Source organism: Mangifera indica, chromosome 3, assembly GCF_011075055.1.
Source record: "Mangifera indica cultivar Alphonso chromosome 3, CATAS_Mindica_2.1, whole genome shotgun sequence".
Classification (NCBI taxonomy): Eukaryota; Viridiplantae; Streptophyta; class Magnoliopsida; order Sapindales; family Anacardiaceae; genus Mangifera; species Mangifera indica.
The window spans coordinates 17831712-17854636 of record NC_058139.1 but is presented as its reverse complement, the minus strand read 5'-3'; the positions used below and the strand labels follow the sequence as shown (position 1 = coordinate 17854636).

The window sequence follows — 22925 nt, the reverse complement described above, 5'->3', positions numbered from 1 at the left end:
TCATCACTTTAAATCTATTCTCCTTGGTAACAAATTGATGCATAACCAGTCATTTTAATTATCAATCCTACAATGACAAATTTTTGGAAAAATTAATAATTTATAAGAAAAAAGTCCACAATAACCATTTGAAACAATCTTACAATGATTAATATCAAAATACCTTCCATATTTTTCTAATATTTCATTTAACCCTTATAACAATCTAACATGATAGTTAAAAGTAGTTTTTCATTAGATCAAGACTGCAAGACTGCAAGACTCCTTCAAAAGCTAAATATATCCCTCAAATGTTGTTGTAGAGGGAATTTTAATCAATTGTTTAGACCCTCCAACATATTTCATTGTGTTGTCATCACTTTAAATCTATTCTCCTTGGTAACAAATCGACGCATAACCTGTCATTTTAATTATCAATCCTACAATGACAAATTTTTGGAAAAATTAATAATTTATAAGAAAAAAGTCCACAATAACCATTTGAAACAATCTTACAATGATTAATATCAAAATACCCTCCATATTTTTCAATATTTCATTTAACCCCTATAACAATCTAACATTTTATTTAACACCCTTGTATATTGTCTTGTATCAAAATACATTTATCTATTCTTAACATTTCATTTAAAACATTCTTACAGTGTTTAATATCAAAATACTCTCATATCTTTTAAACTTTTTATTTCCCCCCGTAATTATCTAACCTTTAATTTTACACCCTTATATGTTGTCTTATATTAAAATGTGTCTATCTATTTTTAACATATCATTTAAAACCATCTTACAATATTTAATATCAAAATACCCTCATATTTTTCTAGCATTTCATTTTTCCTCTATAATTATTTAACATTTCATTTAACACTTTTGAATGTTGTTTTGTATCAAAATACATCTATCTATTCTTAACATGTTATTGAAATCCTTTATATATTGCGTAATATTAATATACCTCTATATTTTTGTAACATTTCATTTAGCCCCTCATACTTATCTAACCTTTCATTTAACACCTTTGTATGTTATCTTGTATCAAAATGCATCTATCTATTTTTAACATGTTATTTAAATCCTTCATATATTATATAGTATCATAATACCCCCCGCCCCCATGTTTTTCTAAAATTTTATTTTACCCTCTATAATTATCTATTCTTAACATTTCATTTAAAACGTTCTTACAATGTTTAATATCAAAATACTTCTCATATTTTTTAACATTTTATTTATCCTCTCATAATTATCTAACACTTTATTTAACACCTTTGTATATTATCTTGTATCAAAATATATCTATCTATTCTTAATATGTTATTTAAATCCTTTATATATTGTGTAATATCAAAATACCCCCATATTTTTCAAACATTTTATTTAACCCCTAAATTATTACTAATATTCAAATACCCCATTTACGTGACATACAAATTAGATTTAATAAATAAAATTAAATTTTTAGTTAAAATTCGTATAAATACTTTTTTCACGAATTGACTTGTTTCAATTCAAATTCAAAAATAAAAACTTCTTTCTTTCGAACGAACCTATAGTAATTGAAATTGAGTAAAAATGAGAGTAAAAGTGAGTATTTGAGTGATATGAGAGGTATATGTAATAAGAGTAAGAGTGAGAAGATTTATATAAATGTGGTTAAGGGTAATTTTGGTATTTAAAAAAATTTAGAGCATTTTTGCTTAGGAATAGGAAAAATGAGCATTTTTACTTAAAAATAGGAAAAATGAGTATTTTTGCTTAATAAAAGGGTAAAATGGTCATTTAATTTAATTTCCCTTTCAAATTTTAGTCTAGTTTTTTAATTGTAATTCTAGGATATTTTAATATATACTATTCAAATTTCACATTGATTTTTCAGCTTTTATCATTTCAAGGTATTTCAACATTTAGTTTTCAAAATTTATGTTTGCTTTTTATTTTTGTCATTCTAAGGTATATGGACTTGTAATTTTTGTTCAATTTTTTGGTTTTTGATATTTTAGGGTATTTTAATGTGTAGTTTTTGAATTTTAGTTATATTTTTTGATATTTGTCATTTAAAGGTTTTTGGATATATAGTTTTCCAATTTTAGTATAGTTTTTTGATTGTTTCAAATTTAGTTTGTGACACGAAATTTAAATTGATACGATACGAACACGATCCGATGATACAAACTATCAGCGCTAATTAAATGGTAAATCAAATAAAATAATTTCAATAAAAAAATGATTAGAGTAAGAAAAAATTACCGAGTAAAATCTTTCACCAAGAGAACTAGCGGTGATAACAAATGACAAACGGATTTGCAAGATAGTGCTTCGTTACTATGGACAGCTTTCTGCGTTGTGATGTTTTCTGTCCTACAGATAGGGACTACTTATGTGCCACATCATTGGGCTGTTATATGTTTAGTTTGTGCTGACGAGGTTATTATAATTATTTACTCTTGTTTTTATTCTTTTTTCACCGCTTCTTTTCTATATCTCTAGTACAAGAAATTTCGATGAATTCTCCACTCTTCCTGTTGGAAGACATCATGTTTCTTGCAGCGAATAATGACTTGGGCTTTCACTCAAGAAGGAAAACCAACCTTCCAATCTTCAGAAATTTTGCCAAATAATAGCCATAGTGCAAGCGGCTGCCATTTCTTACAGACACAGCCGGCTGTGCTTTTGCATATGGCCATGCCCATGCAGAAACAGCCCACAGGGCATGGCCAAATAAGGTTACATCAATGCAATGTTGATAAATTTAATTCCCCACGAAAGAGTATTGATAATGCTACATAACTACGTTGAAAACCCAGTTGTCTAATCCACATTTTCTACGTGCTTCCAATTTAAGTTCTGTTAGATATTCCCTATAGTTAGTGTAGTCATAATTATAATACAATGTTATATCTATCTATTTTTTAATAAACAATTATTTAATAATATATAATCTTATAATTAAATATTATTTTATCTTTAATTCAACATTATATAAATACATAATAACTCATTTTTTGTATATCCATTTGTACACCAAATTGTGTCTAAATATTGCAATTTTAAAGCTGCACACATTTGCTTAATTTGTGTTTCATTCTCAGTCCCAGAATCTTCAAAATCAATTTTACAAACCAAAAATAGCCATAGCTAAAATATATTAATAGTTAAGGAACACGAGAATCACACATTCATAAAATACTTGCCAGTTTCTTTCAATGCACCACAATAAAAGGGTTTTCTTTGTACTATAAATATACTCACCCACCATGAAGAAAAACAAATGCCTAACCGTAGAATCTTCCCTTACAACCAAGACTCAAGGACAAATTGAAAACTCAATGCTGTCTTGACAATCACTACCCCTTCAAGGACATCCCCGCCTTTGCATCAACACCATTTCTAATACATCTCATTCTCAGGTTTCTTCAGCTAAAATTACGGTCACCCTCATGCTGTAATTAAACCCAACTGGCCTCAACTTATTGGACACCGTAGTATAGACTGACCTCCGTCGGCAACTCTTCAACCACAATAGACACTGGACCAACCTGTAACCAGACATGTAAAGGTGCCTGACCCAACCACAGCAGACTTGAACCTCACATATACTCTTGTCAACCCGGTATGAACATCTGTTCCATTAGATGAACTAAATATCCCTGCAATTGTAAACCAACTCAATAAGAACCATATTTTAGTTTGAAAGAGAAATAACATGACTTCAATTGCTACTTAAAATTAAACATTTGAGGCCACAATTCTAGCTTACCCTCACTCCTGCATGTGAAGTAAACTGTGATATGGAACTTCAGCTAAAGTTGAATCCACCAGATGGAACTGGAAGCTCACTCCCTCCAAATTGGAAACCTGGCTGGGCACCATCAGCTGGAGGTAGTGCCTCATCCTCCTCTTCCAACCAGAACGTTTCAAGAATCTTAACTGCCTTTTCATAGATCTCATTATTGTCATGACTTTGTAAATTTTCAATCTTTTCTAAACCCTCAGCCTCCTCTACTAATTGGGCATAGTAATTAACATCTCCAGTGTTGCCCATACTCTTCTCAGCTTCCCCAACCTTCAAAATGTTCTCTAAGCCTTCCAGACAGACAGTGACAATCCGTGGATCAGGGCATGCAAAGAGATCACAGAGTGGTTTTATACATCCCTGATCGGCGAGGTACCTAAAATGCAGAAAAGTAGTTCACAACCAATTTTATAACACAAAAACAAGATGACAGAATGAAAAATGCATAAAAAAGAGTTTACAACTGATTCTATAACACAAAAACAGGGGACACAACAGTAAAGAGGAAAGTTCAAAACAAATGAAGAAACAACATACTTGATCTGCTCATGTGTACCACCAGAGGTGGCATTTGAAATTGCCCAAGCAGCCTCTTTCTTTATCTCAAACTCAGCATTTTGAAGTAGATTAACAAGGGGGCCAATTAAACCAGCATCAATTACAGCCTGCATCATTTTAAAATTTACATCAATCAAGAAGCGATTTCTCTTTCCAGAACTAAATGTATTAACTTTCCGATAACAAGTCAGTTAAAAAGCCTATTTATTTTCGCACATATAGTATAATTATCTAAAATTCACCTATATGTGGTGAGATGCAAGATTTATCACAGCATAGAAATGCCAAGAAAATTTTCTTACTTAGCACACTCTCAAACCCCCACTTCAAAACAATATATATCAAACTAGGGGGACAGATATCGACCATCCATCTTGATCATAAGTTATTGTATGCCACAGATACATTCCCGACATACTTGAAACTCATACATTGAAGTTTCACCGTAAAATATTCTGGTTATTCCATTGAAGAACACACTGAGTTGTGCATAACAATTACCAGGACATCACAGGAATTAGAAAATCACACGATTTAAACACACCTAAAGCCTCACCTGAATTTGTTCCCTGTTTCCAGCTGTAATGTTTGATATAGTCCAGCAAGCTTCTTTCTTGATGCTCTTTTTATGATTATGGGTCAACAGACTCAAAAGACAGGGCAAAGCACCATGGTGAATTATACACTAAAGCAAGGAAAAATCCATTAAAATTGATGAAACATAAACATTGAATATTAAAAATTACAATCAGATCCATCACAGCAGGAGATGGTATTGTAAAAATTTCGCAATTATATGCACAAGAAAAAGAGCCTATGAGACAATAGTAAAGCAATTTTTCTAATGCATCTTAAATGAATAATTCTGCAATTGAATAGGATTGAATGAAATTCAACTTAATCATTTATATCATTGTTATGCTTAGTCTACAACTTCTGGTTATCTTAGGCTTATAATATTGATTTTCATTCAGTTTAAAGCAGACTAATTATGTATAGATTTGTTCCAGCACTTTGGACCAATAACAGCAAATCTACAAAGTTACACTAAAATCAGAGCAAGAAGCACATGCTAACTGATAAAAAGTGCTAAATGTACTCCTATTAAACTGGTTGCAAGAAAAGTAACTATGCTAAGATAGAATATTTACATATTCACAAGCACATACTAATGCATAAAAAGTGTTAAATCCCTCAATATTTTTCACATTATATGAACAAGTACACTTGCAACGAAAGAAGATTCAAGAAAGGTTTGTCAAATGTGACAGCTGAAATAAACTGCATATTTAGAAATAGACGATAAATTACAATTTCTAAACAAAAAGAAGATACACATGTTCAAGGGAAAAACAGCTCCCCTCTAGCCAGGTTACCGACATCAAGAGTAGCCTTCCTTTGAAGAAATTATCTTTGCCACTGAGCTCTTAAACAGTTGAACCATGTACTTCTAAGCATCTTATGCTTTAAGCTAAAGAATATCTAAAATGATATGCTGATATTCATCCGGTACAAACATGGGCTCCCAAAGAGGTATCAATAAAAGCAAATATGACAAAACATATGGACTTGCAAATCAAATAGTTGTGAATGGTACATAGAGGCTTTTTGTTAAATGTTAAAATACCTGCAAAAACAGAATCATTAGTACTTGCCACAATCATACCTGAGTCTGCATATCATCTCCTGTGACAATATTTCCCACTGTCCGCAGGGCAGGAATGAGTACTGAGGGAGATGGATGACTGAAACATGCATTGTTTACATGATCAAGTTTATGTCAAAATATGGGAACAAGAAACTTTATCAAATACAATACATAAATGTGTCACACTCACAGAAGGAGCTCAACAAGTCGTGGGCAAACACCAGCCTCAATCACAGCTTGTATTTTGTCATTTGTACCATCAGAAAGATAGGAGAGTGCCCAGCAGGCATCAGTCAAGACTTCTTCATCATTTGAATGAACAAGCTGTGCAAGTGCCGGAAGGGCAGGCTTCACCTGTTCAACGAATTTCAAAAAATAATAATTAGAACGGTTGTCAAGAAAAATTGAATGAATAACAACTAATGCACCTCCAACAAAGCAACCTGATCAAATGGTGGCTGTGGTTTGCCCCTGCAGAAGTTGGATAGTGTCCATGTGGCATTTCTTAGCATCGACAGTTTTGCATTTTCATTCAATTGTGCCAGTAATGGCATCAAAGCTCCTTGGCTAAGCACAAGATCACGGCACCTGGGTGAATCACCAGCAACATTTCCTAGTGCCCAAACAGCCTACAGATGTATTTAGGGAGAAAAGAGCGGTCAATACAAAACCTCCAATTCAACCAACTCCAATAACATCAAACTTTCACAAGCAAACTATATATAGCATTACCTGTTCACGAACATCATCGCTTGGAGAAGCAAGTAGCTTCACAAATATAGGAACAGCACCATGGTCAATCACCACCTTAGTGTTATCTGATGTTCCAGAAGCAATGTTCGTAAGAGCCCAAGCAGCCTCAAACTACAAAAAATTTCAACACATCAATCCACATTAATCATTCTAACACCCTAAGCCAAAAATAACCCACCGTTTGTACAAAACCCCTACCTGAAGTTGCGGGAAGTCCTCTCTCATAAGAAACTCAACAAAGCGCGGAACAACCCCAGACTGTATCACTTCCTCGATCGGAGGACTCCTCTCTATATATAATAAATTTCAAACATTTATTATCATGAAAAATGATTAAAAAATAAACTTTAACAAGCTAAATTGTACCAATGGAAAGCAGTTTCCGAAACTGAGTAGTTGCTTCGAGCTGCATGTTTTTATCGTTCGACCAAACCCCAGCCACCATCGAAGGCAGACTTTCCAACTTCAAATCATTCAATCAACAAATAAAAACTTCCAATATCTGCAATTGAAACCCTAATTAATAGAACAATGTCGAAATGATAATTCCTTACCTTGTTTTGGAGGCTGAGATTGGGAAGAGGAGCAGCCGATGCTTGGAGCCCTTCACGGCGCTTCTTAAGCAAGCTTTCTTCACGCTTGCTTTTCCGGATCTCCACCATGTTGTCTTCTCTTCTTCGTCGACCTTCATCGGCGTCCACGGCCACCTTGTAACGGTGCCGGCGAACCTCGGTTCTGGCGCTCGGTCGAAGCGACATCGTTTTAGGCGAAAGAAAAGAGTTTTGAAAAACCGTGATAGAAAATTAAAGTAAATATGCTAGGGATTAGAAAGGGCAAAAGAGAAAGCTATTTATACAAGAAAGGACTGAATAGTGATTTTATAATTCTTTTTAAAAAATTAATTCTCCGTTCACTTTACTCCCATGTTTTAGAAAATTAAAACACACTCAAGAGTTCTAGAACTGACAAAATGCACCCAAGAAGAGTTTCAAATAAAATTTTATTTTAGGACAGTAAAAGAAAATAAAAAACTGTAATTGGGCCATCGGCACTAGGCCCAGAGATTGCTGGATCCTTCTAACAAAAAGACAGTAATCACAATCCGAAACGAAACAACGTTGTGACCTAAATTATGAAAAAATAAATTCAAGAAAAATTAATGTACAAAAGAGAGTTTCTCGCATAAAATGGAAGTCTAACTTAAAATATATGTTGTTTATACACATTACACTTGATTTGAGTGCTTGGTAAAAGCGGGTGAAAATGCGCGTGTGGGGTGCTGCCGGTGGTTTTCAAGTTGAGTGTCTCTGCGTATTGGATTCTCTCTTGCAATGGTGGTGAGGTGGGGCGATCTTGGTGGAGAAACAAAGAGTGCAGAGACCTCAACAACCTCTCGCCGCACGTTTTCGTGTTCTTGGGATACTTTTTCTGCACCCAATGCTGTCAAGTATAGACCGGCTGCAAGGAAGACTGTCATTAATGCGAAAACCCCTCCTGCAGAAAACAGACCTTCTTTGATTACTAGACAACTTGGTCTTGGCCTTGACCAGTTCTTCAAATGGCCTGATTCTATACTCACCCCAATTAGCAGTAGAATCTCCGCAACCGCAAAACAAATCCTGAAGAAATCACCCCAACAAACTCAAATTACATAGTAAATGGGATTACTCTGCTTGAGCTTGATTGAGACATAGGAATAACAAATCAAATTATACCAAGTTGTAACAAAGAAAAAGCCTGCTTGCCATGCCAAACTCTTGACTGGAGAAGCGTCACGATCCCAAGAAACCAAAGCCAGAGGCGGCGATTTGCTTACTGCGATCAACATGTACATATGTTCCACCACCATGGCCACTGCTAATCCAACAAATGCAATCAAAGCACACAACAATGGTGTCTTCCCGCTGCCACTGTACACGCATTCATTTTCTTTGCCTTCACTCCCTGTACTCTTCCATATCATCTGCAATAATACAAAAAGGAAAAATATGTAATTGAGTTTATATAAATTTGAGTTCGTGTGCAAAGATGGGACAAATATATAATATAGGTAACAATTTTTCACCTGGGAACGAGTGGCTTCGGCTGTGAGACAGAGAATGAAGCAACATAAGCCGCAGAGAATGGTCAAGACTATGAGAAAAACACCAGTATGGCTACCTAATTCTGTGCAAGGAGGACTTGGCGCAAGATCAGCATGTGTAACAGCTCTTCTTTTTGACATTTTTCGAGTACAAAAGAGATAAAATTCGTATCCAGACTCAACAGGATGATGACAATATGGGGGTTTTCAAGTTTTTCACTTTAAAAAGAGAGCAAAAGAATTATAGAATCGCTTGCAGCAAAGGTTGCTTAAAGGTGAAAGATTCCCGGTTCTGGTCTTTACTTTTTTCAAGTATTCAATCAAGCACACAGCAGTTGGTTATTAAAATTTTTGCTACAAGTTATTTTTCTCGTTAGTGTATGCCACATTTATAACCAAATCTTGTATGTTTAGTTGGCTTTTGCCTCTTTTGCTTTATAACAATTTTATCCCCATTGCCAATTTAATTATAATGATTTTTTTTAATTAATATAATAACAACTAAAACACCCCTAATTAATTAAAAAAATTTTATATAAAATAATTTTATATTGGATTTTTAATATTTTAAAAATCTAGAAATATTCAACATATTTTAATTATCATTCCATCTCACAATATATTTTTTAAAAACTGAAACACACAATCATCTCTAAACTTTTGTTAGAATTTTTAATTACATATATGGGTAAAACCGTTATTTTAATTATAATATTTAAAAAATATAATTTTATTTCATTTCCCTCTCAAGTTTTAAAAACTAACACTTCACTCTTACCCAAAATTTTCAATTTTTGAAAAGTTATATTCCTCTCCCTCAAGTTTTTTTCCTTGATCTTTCTAGCCACCATCTCCGACGACTGCCTCATTCCATCCTAAACCATTGTCGTCTTTCTCTTCTTCTGAAGCTACTATTGAATCCCGCCAAAAGGGTGAGACAAAGCACCGTCTCTCTCTTCTTCCAAAGTGTAACACCCCTCTTTAAATATATACCCCTGATGGGAATATACCAAAAGAGATATACACTGCGGGACTATTGGAAAACTTTGACGCATGATCATAATTATAAATCGTGCAAAAAGGTGATGTAATAAAAACACTTTATAAGTCAAACTCATAAAATAATAGTTATCTGAAAAAGTTTATATGGAACAATTGGACGGTTTTGTGGTGCTTGACAATGAAACAAAAGTTTGTAAATTAGTTAAATCTTTGTATGGCTTAAAGCAAGCTCCTAAACAATAATGTGATCTTATCACATGGTTTTTAGCATAATGATCCAGATAAATGTATATACTCGAAATTCACTAAAGAATATGGTGTCATAATATGTCTTTATATGGATGACATGTTGCTAATGGAAACTAATTTACAAGGGATAAATGATACTAAAAAATATTTCAACTCACAATTTCAAATGAAAGATTAAGGTGAGGTAATACAATCTTAGGTATTAAAGTTAAAAAACATAATGGGGGTTACGCTTTATGTCAGTCTCATTACATTGAGAAAATAATTACAAAGTTTAATCATTTAGGCTTTAAAGAAGCTAACACTTTATTAGATGTATCTTGTAAATTGATTGAAAACCATGTAAGGTTTATTAGTCAACTAGAATATGTCAATGTCATTGAAAGTTTAATGTATGTCATGCATTGCACTAGACTAAACATTGTTTTTGCAGTTTATAAACTTTCAAGATACACATGTAATCCTAGCAAAGATCATTGGAAAGCTATTGGTAGGATATTCGGTTATCTTAAGTACACTAAATCATATGATTTGGTTTATAATAGTCTTCCAATAGTAAGGATACACTGATGCAAGTTGGATTACAAGTATAAGTGACAATAAGTCAATGTCTAGTTGGATATTCACCTTAGGTAGGGGAGTTGTTTCTTGGGCTTTTAATAAACAAATGGTTATTACTCATTTTACAATGAAATCTGAGTTGATAGCTTTAGTAGCTACAGGGAAAAGAGGTTGAATGGTTAAGAAATTTATTAATGGATATAGAGTTGTGGCCATAACCAATGTCTGCAATCCCTTTTCACTATGATAGTCAAGCAACTATATCTAAGGTCTTTGAGAAAGTTTATAATGGAAAATCTAGACATATTGCTTTGAGACTTGAATACATAAGACAACTAATTTTAGATGGTGTTATTACAGTTGTTTATGTAAAGTCTAGTAATAATTTGGTTAACCTATTGATAAAAGCACTTGCGAGGGACATGGTTAAAAATACAGTTATATAAATATGTTTAAAACTATTTTAGATAAATTGTTGCCAATAACAAAAACTTAACCTTTCTATTTTAAGAAAAAGGTTTAATGGGTAATAAAAAGTTATTGATTCGCAACTGAAGCAAGTATTTGGACCAATAAAGTACTTAGAAAAAAGAGGTTGAGCAATAATTACTCTTAATGAAGCAAAAGTTATTTAAGGAAACAAGAAGTTTGTATAACAAACTACAAGAGCTTTACCTAAGTGAACATAAGGAGTGGTGTCGTTCTTAGCAAAAGTGAGAATAACTTTTGTAAATATTCATGAGTATAGGATTGTAGCATAAGACCATATAACGATACTAAATTACCGATAACACATTATGAATAAAAAAAGAAGTTTATGTGTATGATATTTCCGATTTTGATACCATAAAATCTAAGTTTAAAGCAAATATTAAGCTACTATAGATTTTGTCAAAATCTTGAAATATTAACACTAATAGAAAGTTTAATTGTAAAAAGACTTTCTTTATACATGAATCCATAAGTGTTGATTAATACAACCTAAGTAGGGGATTGTTAGTAGCTTGTATTTAGTTTTTGAAAAATTTTGGAAGGAAAATTTAAGAAACCATGAATATATATATATGGTCTAGTAATGACTTTTGATATAGACATGATCTTACAAAAATAGACATGACTTTTGCTATCAAAAGTTATGTTATTTTAACTTAAACTAAAAGTTATGATTATTCAAGATAGATATGTCTAATCGAAAAATTATGTCTTTTTAAAACATAATTTTGTTTAAAAATAATGACTTTTAATGTTAATAGACATGTTTCAAGTTTATAAATTGAGGTTTAACTTAGATTTTTTATTCATTCCAATTTCTCCATACAGTCCTACTTTCTCTCTAGTTCAACATCATCACATCAATATTATTCATTTTTGTGTTTTTAGGAGAATATTTAGTAGTGTTGACTATTACTTTAAGGGGTTTTGTTATATTCTGAAGGTGATTTGTTATATCCCTATAACATCATATAACTAGTGGGGACAAATATCATCTTAAAGAAAGTGATCTACATACCTCAAAGTCTTCCCACATTTTTTTGTTCAAATACATTTCTCTAACATAAACTAGTAGTTAAAACAATTTAGCATATTATCCATATTTTTGTCATTTTATCTATATAAATCTTTATATCACCTTCTATTATATGTGTCTAAGTATATTATAGGTTTCTCTTGTTTGTAATTAAATCAAAATATTTGTTAACTATCCAACCTACTAAATATTTATTAAGTGATATTATGTTTCTATTTAGCATAAATTATTATTATTAAGATATGATCATAAAAAAAATTGATTATAGATAATCAATTCTTGCATGTTATGTTTGGTAGGGTTTATGATTATTAGATTTTATATATATATATATATATATATATATATATAAAATTTGATTATGACTATTTAACAAATAAAATAAAAACTAATTATTTGTGTTAAAAATTTTATTATGTTTGATACTTGAACTCTACCTACCAGTATGTCACTATATTTAAAATCCTAAACTAAATTCAATGTGTATACTATTTCTTTAAAATTGTCAACTAAATTTTAATAAATTATTATACTAATGAAGTCTGTGTTTTTTTCTCTAAATCTAATTTGTTATTTTATTCTATTTTTTTTTTATAATTAGCAATTTTAGAAATTGATTTTAGAGGAGGGATAAAAAGAAAAACTTAGGCAATTTGGGGGTGACCTTAATTTTGTAAGATTCATGAAGGGAGAAAAAACTTGATCAACCAAACTCATACCCTTTTTGTATTCCTTCTTCATGTCATTTAAATGTTGTACAATTGTATGATAACAAATGAAAATATGACATGTACCCAACTTAACAAAACATAAAACAAACACCTATTGTCTCAACTAAACCATACATCGAAGACTGCAATTTACAAAGCATTTCACTTGTTGTCATTTGTCGTATTTGTCATTCCATTACCCATATGGAAGGTCTCATAATCTTTTCACCAAGTTGGAGTTTTTTCACCCTGTGTGACCTCTTAGCTTTTGGTATCACTACCTTTTTATCTCTAACTTAGTCGCTATCAAATTATTCTCTTTTAAAAAATAGGACCTTGCCCTCAAGGTCAAAATGAAGATGAATGAATTCCTCTTAGGAAACCCAAGTGGAGTCTTTGATAGGTAGGACTTTCTATTGAACTAGAATTTGTTTCTCAAGGGTGCCACTCCTAACAATATGATGGCCTTGCAAAATTGCAATAGGAAGAACCAAGTGATGACCATCAATGGCACATTGAGGTAGAGTAGGAGTATGGAAGGTCAAATTTTCATGAAACAACTTCAAAAGAGACACATGAAATATTGGATGGATGTAGGAGCGCTCTGACATATCCAATTTATAAGCCATAAATCCAACCTTGGCCAACCCTTTAAAAGGCCTATAGAATCATTGATTCAACTTGGAATAAGTATGGCAAGTGAGGGAAGGTTGCCTATATGGTTGAAGCTTCACTAGAACTTTGTTGTCAACATCGAATTGGAGATCACGCCTTTTGCTTTAGTAATTTTGGTCAACAAATCCTCAAAATGATTGTAATAATCCATGACTAAGGAAATTTATACGAATTCAGATAGCTTACCTTTCAGGTCTCTATATTCAAAAGAACCAAAACTATAACACCTCTTTTCAAATACATACGCCTATACAAAATATACCCTAAAGAGACATGTATAACTTAAACTCTTTCTCAGCTACATCGAAATTTAAGCATGATAATGAATACTTAACCATAAATGCATGCAGAAAGGTGTATTACAACCATAAATGAAATATCTCAATCTATATTATTAAATAAACACATCCATACAAAATAAGGTGTTCAAAATCAAATCTCAAAATAACTATGCATAATTAATTCAATGTCTCAAACTGGAAATAAATGCATAGTCTCTTAAAATTAAAAAATGATGAAAATGCCTCTCAACCTCATGCAATTACTCAAGCTAAACCGTTGGCTCCCCTTTGCATGTCCAGCTACTCAAGTCTACCTACAAAACCAAAAAAATGAATATATGAGTAAAAATGACTCAGTAAGGAGATGACTTCTCAACACCTTGCACACAACATCTCATAATTGTTATTCCATTACGATCTAACTAGGTGATTATTATAGATATTCTTCAACATCCTCCTATTCCCATCCGTCTTATTGTGGTACTTTCGTGCCTTAACTACTAGACAACTTCATCTTGGATGATTAAGGTTTAATTTGATTTTGACACATTTAATGCCCTTGTAAAAGTAATTCAAATCCCAAATGTCTACTATCTATGTGCCTTATGTACAACTTTGATTGAACTTTGGGCAAACAAACTATGATAACTAGTCACACTGAGAAATTGATCACAGTCTCTTCCTTACTACATATGCATAACTATAAGACTACTAATTAGATTACTATCTTGGGATGATCCTTATCATGGGCATGTGTGTAATGCATCCCAAATGTCATCTTGAGACTCGTCATCTAAACGATTTTTGTTCAAATTTGATGAATCTAGATGAAAGTTGTCTAGACGCATCATTGTTCAAACGAATTGTTTGAATGTCGACATGTTCATATGATGATTTTTAGGGTAGGGAAATGTGTACCAGCGTCGATAATGGTTCAGGGTGGAAAGGAGATATCGTCGACACTAGAGATGGTAATTAGAGAGGATGAAAAAAAAAAAACCTTTAGGTTTTGGGGAGTGAAATGTGATTTTTTAAAAATGTAAAACTTATTGGAAGGGGTGAATTGTTAGTTTTTAAAATATGTGAGAGAAATATAATAAATTATATATATTTAATAATGTTATTAAAATGACAATTTTATTTTGACCTTAACTAAAATTTTAATATAATTTGACTCATACATTGATATTTGAGTTTTTTAAAGTCGGAAGATAACACTTTGAAATTTTACTATACGTTGGGTGGAAACAAGTCTTTTGGCCATTTGGTAATTGTCAAGACTCTAACTGAGTTTATCTAGTAATGAGTCTACACAACATACTATTAGACAACAATTTGGTTGGATTCAATAATGTTATAATGTTTTCTAAATAATCTATCATTAGTTTGATTGGTAATTGGGCTGGTCAAGATTTGGACCAACCGCTTGATTGGTCAATGCTATGTTTTGTATTTGAAACATTTGTTTTTGTTGATAATGAAATTGTTACCCTACACCATATACCATGATGGTGGCATTAAATGAAGTTGGCTATAGTACCAATGAATTATATATATGTCTATTCTATTGTTCCATAGGATTTTAATTTTTAGTTCTAGCTTCAATTCTAAATTCTAATTGCAACCAAACAATGCAACCGACTCCTATTCTATAACTTATATAAAGAGTAATATTATATATATCTATTTTAAATATATAAATAAGAATATATTTGATATATATTATTATATAATTTGATGTTATTTTATTTTTATTTCAAAATTATTAATTATATGATAATATATATCAAATACGTATCTATTTATATATTTAAAGTGAATATATATAATTTTATGATTTACATCAAATATGCATTCTGACTAGATGAATCAAATGATCATCTGCATACACTATAAAATCACAACAAAATCATTCAACCTATCACATCAATCCATACAATATTTTAAGTAATAATATAATAGCTCTAATTACGTCGTTATCCTTTTTATAATATAATTAATAAAATAATGCTTATATATTTTTATTATATAATTTATATATATAAATAATATATTATTATATGATTTAATAATTTTAAATTAAATATAAAATAATATCTAATTGTATAATAACATATTATCTAAATATGTAAATTATATATAAAAAAAAATGTATAAATATATTATTGCCCAGTAAATAAACGGTCCATATTACATCCCTAATAGACAGGCCATTATAAAATTATCTATGATGTGAAATTACCGTGTTACCCTCAATTTCCAACGGCAGATCTCCTCACTTGACGCGTGGCAACGCTCTATCGAGCAACTCATTTTCAACAGGCGGTCTCCTTTGTAACGACACACATGCACGTGCTGGTCTCCGTTTGGAATTTGAAATTTCTCCCTCTAACAAAAGAGACGTTACAAACTTAATAACTTTTTTATCATACAAAACAAAGTGTTTTCTCGAAGCATTTTTGGAGAGCATGTTCGTTGGAATTTTTTAAACAGTGTATTGTTATTACAATTTGTCTGTCCCATTTAATGCTTTCAACTACACACTCTCTCTCTCTTCAACTTTCTCATACTCTCTTTAAAATCTCTGCAAAAACTAATAATTACTCTTCGGTATAAGCCCTATGTACCAGACGCAAAATTAGCTGGCATTGATTGGACTCAGACCCAGAAGAGATCCAGAGACTGTGTTGAAATTGTTTTCATGTAAGTTCAGTTTCACTGCTTTTGATTTTGATGAGTTTATGTTTGTGGGTTCTGTTTGTTTTACAAGGAAATGTGGGAAAAAACGAGATTGATAACATTGGTATAAGTTTCTTTTATGGGTCCTGAAAAAAATTTAATTTTGAAACCTAATTGAGGTCACAACATTGATGCTTTGTAGTTATGTAAGTTACTTAAAGTGTCCGATTCAGACAGCTTAGTTTGGTAGATTAAAGTAGTAGCATTTTCGGTTTAAATTTGAGTCTGTTGAGTGGTTAATCAGAGATGGGCGCTTAAAGTGTTTTCATATGAAAGAAGAGTTAGACAGTTGAAAGTTGAGTCAACTGTGAGGTGCTAACTTCTTGAGTTCTTAGTTTTCACGAACAAAGTTTATTCTTTTGTGCTTCAGATGATGCGAGGTGGAATTCAAAGTCGTATACTCTTTCCTTTTATAAAAGATCAGGGTTCCAGAACTATTGCGAGTTCAAATTTTGTTGTGAATTTAAATCAGATAAAGAAGCAGTTGTCACTGGGTAATTTAAGAGCAATATCGGGTTATTGGCTTGAATGGATTAGTTTATGGTTGTTTTGAACTTCTCCCTACAATTGCTGAAAAATGACCATTTAGAATGATCCAGTGTCACAGAAGCTGTCAGTGTTTTGGGCTTATTAAGTGATAAGTTATTATTTAATGATGTTCCATGTACAGTTGCATACTTTATGATTTATGAACATCATAATCCTAAATGTATATTCTGTAAACTTCATACAATTGTTTAGAATATCTATAGGACCATATGATTTTATCGTTTTTACTGACACCAACAAAAATTGCACATCAGGTTTTAAAATATTCATTGGGTTACGAGAGAAGGCAAATTGGTTGGAAATATTGATTAACTGCTGCATTGAATCAGGTTGTTGATGGATTTTGGTTGGTGGAGCAGAGTCGGTCTTCCTTCTTGTTTCCATAACTTGTAATTACTGGAGTACGCTGGGAGTTGAATTATGAAAATGGGAATCGACAAAGATGGTTCAAAAAGTGGAGGCCACGTAGGTGGTTTCTTTCAGTTGTTTGACTGGAAGGCAAAATCTCGGAAGAAGCTATTCTCAAGCAAGTCAGATTTTCCAGGTACAGTTTGATTCCATGGTGAAGAATGTAATTACATATCTTATTTTTTTAAATGATTGTACATAAGATCATTCTTGTTCATGGTTGGTCATGGACTCCTCAAAATTTCCTTCATTTCATTGTAGAACGTTCAAAACAAGGAAAGAAAAGTGATGGGACCTTGCCAATGACGCGGCTTCATCTGGTGAGAATATGATATTCATGGATCTTCTAATATGCATTCTATCATTCTTGGTTACTGAATGTAAGACTAATTTAACTAACTTGTTATGTATTGCAGATAGATGAGGATGAAGCTGGAGCAGGAGAAAGTTTTAATGGAAGTAGTGATTATAGTTGTGCTTCATCTGTAACAGATGATGACAGATATGGAGCTAGAGCCCCTGGGGTAGTAGCGAGGCTTATGGGATTAGATTCTCTGCCCATATCTTCCGAGCCCCATTCTACCCCATTTTTTGATACCCTATCTCTTCAAGATGCTCATTGCTGCGGGAAAAACCCTGAATATCATCTTGACCATCAAATCATGCATTCTGGACATCTGCTCCGTAAGGTGGAAAGTGATACAAGGGACTTTTTGGAGTCAAAGGCTCAGAGGATGAGAAGCAGGCCAATAGAGAAGTTCCAAACTGAAATTTTGCCTGCAAAATCAGCTAAATCTATCCCAATCACACACCATAAACTTTTATCACCTATCAAGAGTCATAGCTTCATTTCAACAAAGAGTGCTGCTCACATAATGGAAGCTGCTGTAAAAATTATTGAGCCTGGACCCCAAGCTGATAATAGGGCTAGTATGGCTGTCGTTGGGTCTTCTTCTCTACCCTTGAAAGTTCGGGATCTTAAAGAAAAAGCAGAGGCAGTACAGAGAATGCCGCTGGTTGGCTCTTCTGCAGTACCCTTGAAAGTCAAAGATCTAAAAGAGAAAGTAGGAACTGCCCATAAAACAACTAGGCTTGCTGAAGCTTCCCTTGGACCTGTTGAGATTAATGCTGCCAAGTGTCTCAAGGGTCAGTCTTTGAACAAGAGCTGGAATGGATCAGTAGATACAACATCTTTTAGAGAATTCGATGCGGAAGAGGTTACCTCTGGCGTAAAAAACAAGGAAAAGTCCATTTCACTTGCAATCCAAGCAAAAGTAAATGTCCAGAAAAGAGAAGGCTTAAATTCAAGCAGTAGTCGAAATTTTTTATCCCAGAAACAGCAGAGTGAGGTTAAGTCAAGCCAGCCATTCAAGAGTCAAGGAAACATAAAAAAGAATTTGCATAAGCGAACATCTGTGCATAATAGTCCTTCTGGAGTGCTTAGGCAGAATAACCAAAAGCAAAACTGTGTAATTGACAGGGACAGGCTAGCCTCAAAGCCCTTGGCTTCTGGCTTGCAGAGTAGAAAAATGTCATCTGGGGATCTTTCTACTGTACGGCAAAAAACCTTAAGCCGTACTTCAGGGAACTCAAAAACTGGAACCAGGAAGTTGGACTCTGATGTATCAGATAGTGAAAAGGGAATTTCATATTCCAATACTAAGAATGTCCCTAGGAAGAAACGATCAATTGAAAGGGACTCTCGTGATGAGAAAAATCAGTTTATTGATAATATGTTAATTAACAAAAGTCAGAAGGCAATTAAATCTAGTCCAGTTCTTGATAGACACTTCTCTTTGACAGAGGACGGCAAAAAGAAATGCATTGATATAGGACACTCTTCATCAGGCATGGATGTTGTTTCATTTACATTCACAGCCCCACTTATTCGATCAATGCCTGGCTCTGAAACATCATGTCAAGTTGAACAGAAAAAATTTAGTGTTTGCACAGGGAACCACAGTAAGCGATTATTGCTGGACACAGACTGTGTGAACGTATCTTCACTGGGTTATAATGTGATTGGGGGAGATGCTTTGAGTATGCTCTTGGAACAGAAGTTAACAGAATTAAGTCAGAAAGCTGAGTCTTCCCACCATGATTCCTTCAAAGTAGGATCCTCTTCATGCTCTGATTCAACTTTTCCTGATCTCTTACCTGCTACTAATTCAATTGGCACTGCATCGAAGTTTCAAGATAAGGAATACCAACACGTGCTGCTTAGAGATAAGCGAGGTAGCCAGTATGAACCTGATTTTTCTTCAAGTGGATTCAGACCAAATAAATTTCAGGTATGCAATTCTGGCTTGTTTCTAAGAGACTGTTATATAATTATGTTTATGGAGCGAACTGATCTTTGGTATCTAGTTACAAGAAGATGCATTAGTTTTGGGTTTATAAATCTTAGGAAATCATATCCTGAGTTTTGGGGTTTATCTTAACTTGGCTCTCAAAATACATGACAGAGTAACTGAAAGATAAAAATGGGGAAATTATAACCCTGGCACAATGCCTAGTCCCATCTTTATGAGGCCAATCTGGTCTTCAGGACATTCCTTGTATGCTCTGCAAGTCTTTTTGCCTGACTTTTGCAGGATTGGCAAGTAAATCTTAGTTCATATCTAAGGAAATTAATCCTAGGTCTTTGATTCTATGTAGATATATACGTAGATGTTTAGGATGTCCTGCATCATGTTCATTCCTTTTAAGTTTTTATTAATTAAATGAGTTTTATTGATTGGCAAGTAAATCTTAATTCATATCTGAGGAAATCTTAATTCATGTGTTAGGAAATCTTAATTCATATCTATGGAAATCAATCCTAGATGTGTAGATTTTTAGGATGTCCTGCATCATGTTCATTCCCTTCAAGTTTATTTAAATGAGTTTTATGGATTGGCAGGTAAATCTTAATTCATATATAGGGAAATCAATCCTAGGTCTTTGATTCTATAGATGCTTAGGATGCCCTGCATCACGCTCATTCCTTTCAAGTTTATTAATTAAATGAGTTTTATGGATTTCTGTACGTAGATATGTAGATGCTTAGGATGTCCTGAATTGATTTCCTTAATTCATATCTAAGGAAATCAATCCTAGGTCTTTGATTCTATAGATGTTTAGGATGTCCTGCATCATGTTCATTCCTTTCAAGTATATTAATTAAACGAGTTTTATGGATTGCCTTCAAATTCTATAACTACATATCCTGAGTTGAGTTCTATAACTACATATCCTTTCAAGTATACTAATTAAATGAGTTTTATGGACATCTATATGTAGATATGTAGATGCTTAGGATGTCCTGAATTTATTTCTTTAATTCATATCTAAGGAAATCAATCCTAAGTCTTTGATTCTGCGAAGATATGTAGATGTTTTGGATGTCTGGCATCACTATCATTCCTTTCGAGTTTATTAATTAAATGAGTTTTATGGATTGCATTCAACTTCTATAGCTAATAGGTTCAAATGTGGCATTATCAGGGTATTGATGAGATGGATGAGTGCAGCAGTAGCCATCTTGATGGGAAACAGTTACTTGATTGTCAGCATCCAAGCCCTGTTTCTATCCTCAAACCTTCTTTTTCTACTGAAAGTTGCAACTCTTCTGATACAGCAGATAGCAGTATTACAGAGGGTAAGACCATCAGCATCATATGCCTTTATCTCTGTTAAAAATTTATTCTCTAGGAATGCTCATTTATTAACAATATGCTTTCAGGAAGTAAGCAGTGTTCATCTATCCAAGCTCAGGAGTTTTTTGGTCTGAGTTCTTTAAAGAAGTACTACCCATTAGAAGCTGATACAGAGTTGTCAGATTCAGCTTCTTCCACATCAACCGGAACTCTGGCTAAAATGAATGCAAATACAACTGTGAAACATCTGTCTGGATCAGCTAAGTGGGAATTGGAATATGTGAAGCAGATTTTATGTAACATAGAATTGATGTTTAAGGACTTTGCACTAGGCCGAGCTCGTGATATCATCAATCCTTATCTGTTTGATCTGTTGGAAACTCGAAAATTAGGACCTCAAAGTAACAGTGATGAGTCTAGGCTAAATCGGAAGGTATTATTTGACTGTGTAAGTGAATGCATGGACTTAAGATGCAGGCGGTATGTAGGTGGGGGATGCAGAACATGGATAAAAGGGGTTGCAATGGTGAGACGAAAAGAATCGTTAGCTAAAGAATTGCACAAGGAGATCTCCGGATGGAGGGCCATGGGAGATTGCATGGTGGATGAACTTGTAGGCAACGATATGAGCAGTCAGTATGGCAAATGGCTGGACTTTGAAGTTGATACATTTGTACTTGGAGTAGAAGTTGAGGGTCATATATTCAATTGTTTGATTGATGAAGTGGTTGCTGATATCTTCCAAACATAATGCCAGGGCTCGTTGATAATTTATCCTTTGAAAATGTATGTTGTCTTTTCTCCAAATACCCTATGGTTTTAGGATTCTTAGACTTGTTCATCAATTACTTACTGAGTTTCAAGGCATTATGAATGGAGCTGCATTTCGCAATATTAGAGCGTGCAAAAGACCAGCTTTAAAAAAATAAAGTTATGCTGCATATAAATAGCAAGTGTGTGATATTAAGTTTTGTGTTTTATATATCATTGAGGCTGTCAAAGTCCATGATTCTTTAACCGAAAATTTATTTGATTTTAGTAAGGTAAAGCATGTCAAATATCCATCGTGGATGAACTTTTCTTTTGATTTAGCAATATTCAGTTTGGGTTTCTACCTAGAATCCGAAAAAAGGGTTAGATTCTGGGTAGTAATATGATGGAATCGTTAGGTTCGAGTTTGAGACAAACTCCTGCACTTTTAAGAATAGGTGAATATTTAAAAATAGTGTCAGATCTGGTGACTGACCCAACATGTATATTTGCTAACTGTTCCATTTTTTGCTTTATTTTTCTCAGAATCAGTTGATCTTCTCCCTCATTCCTCTGCAGATTTTCCATTTCTCCAAATGAGAACAACCTTCTGTGGGAAAATTTCTAAAACTTTTGATGATTCCTTAAGTTTATTCAATTCTTCATCGATTCTTCTTCAAATCTAAAAGTTTTCACCTGCCACCGCACAAATTAACAAATAAAATGCAAGCAGGAAATGTGCTTCCCGAGACAATAAATACTGCATGCCAAAATAATAAATGCATTTCCATAAAAATTCTCACTTTTTTCTCACGTGGTGGAAAACATCTCCTGCGTACTTACACTATCTTTTGAATTTTTTATTATTTTAATTTTATTAAAAAATCTAGTGAAATAGAAATAAAAATAAAACACATAATTATTTAATATTTTTATAAAGTAAAATTAGACATTTAAATTATTTTATTAAAAAATTTAGTAAGACAAACCCTAATAAAAA

General features: G+C 32.9%; 3 protein-coding genes across 4 annotated transcripts; 1 reads left to right on the top strand and 2 right to left on the bottom strand.

Annotated features, from left to right (window-relative positions):
• Positions 1–3110: 3110 nt before the first annotated feature.
• On the bottom strand, positions 3111–7585 carry LOC123211741 (importin subunit alpha-2). Its single transcript, XM_044630602.1, has 11 exons — positions 7307–7585; positions 7119–7215; positions 6951–7042; positions 6732–6863; positions 6443–6628; positions 6190–6353; positions 6018–6096; positions 4908–5036; positions 4331–4458; positions 3758–4169; positions 3111–3647 (listed from the first exon to the last, which is right to left on the bottom strand). Exons 1-10 carry the CDS (start codon positions 7508–7510, stop codon positions 3797–3799), a joined length of 1584 nt encoding a protein of 527 aa, XP_044486537.1. The 5' UTR covers positions 7511–7585; the 3' UTR covers positions 3111–3647; positions 3758–3796.
• A 288-nt stretch (positions 7586–7873) lies between these two features.
• Positions 7874–9025, bottom strand: LOC123211742. Its single transcript, XM_044630603.1, has 3 exons — positions 8818–9025; positions 8468–8715; positions 7874–8371 (listed from the first exon to the last, which is right to left on the bottom strand). The coding sequence occupies exons 1-3, from the start codon at positions 8974–8976 to the stop codon at positions 7978–7980; spliced, it is 801 nt and encodes a 266-aa protein (XP_044486538.1). The 5' UTR covers positions 8977–9025; the 3' UTR covers positions 7874–7977.
• Positions 9026–16373: 7348 nt separating this feature from the next.
• On the top strand, positions 16374–22122 carry LOC123210635. 2 transcript variants are annotated; one of them, XM_044629109.1, is made up of 7 exons: positions 16374–16544; positions 17459–17673; positions 17799–17857; positions 17954–19648; positions 19727–19828; positions 21024–21177; positions 21262–22122. In XM_044629109.1, the coding sequence occupies exons 2-7, from the start codon at positions 17550–17552 to the stop codon at positions 21924–21926; spliced, it is 2799 nt and encodes a 932-aa protein (XP_044485044.1). In that variant the 5' UTR covers positions 16374–16544; positions 17459–17549; the 3' UTR covers positions 21927–22122. The 2 variants fall into 2 exon arrangements, with proteins under 2 accessions (XP_044485044.1, XP_044485043.1); XM_044629108.1 differs by having other exon boundaries at positions 16375–16544; positions 17954–19828.
• The last annotated feature ends 803 nt before the right edge of the window (positions 22123–22925 follow it).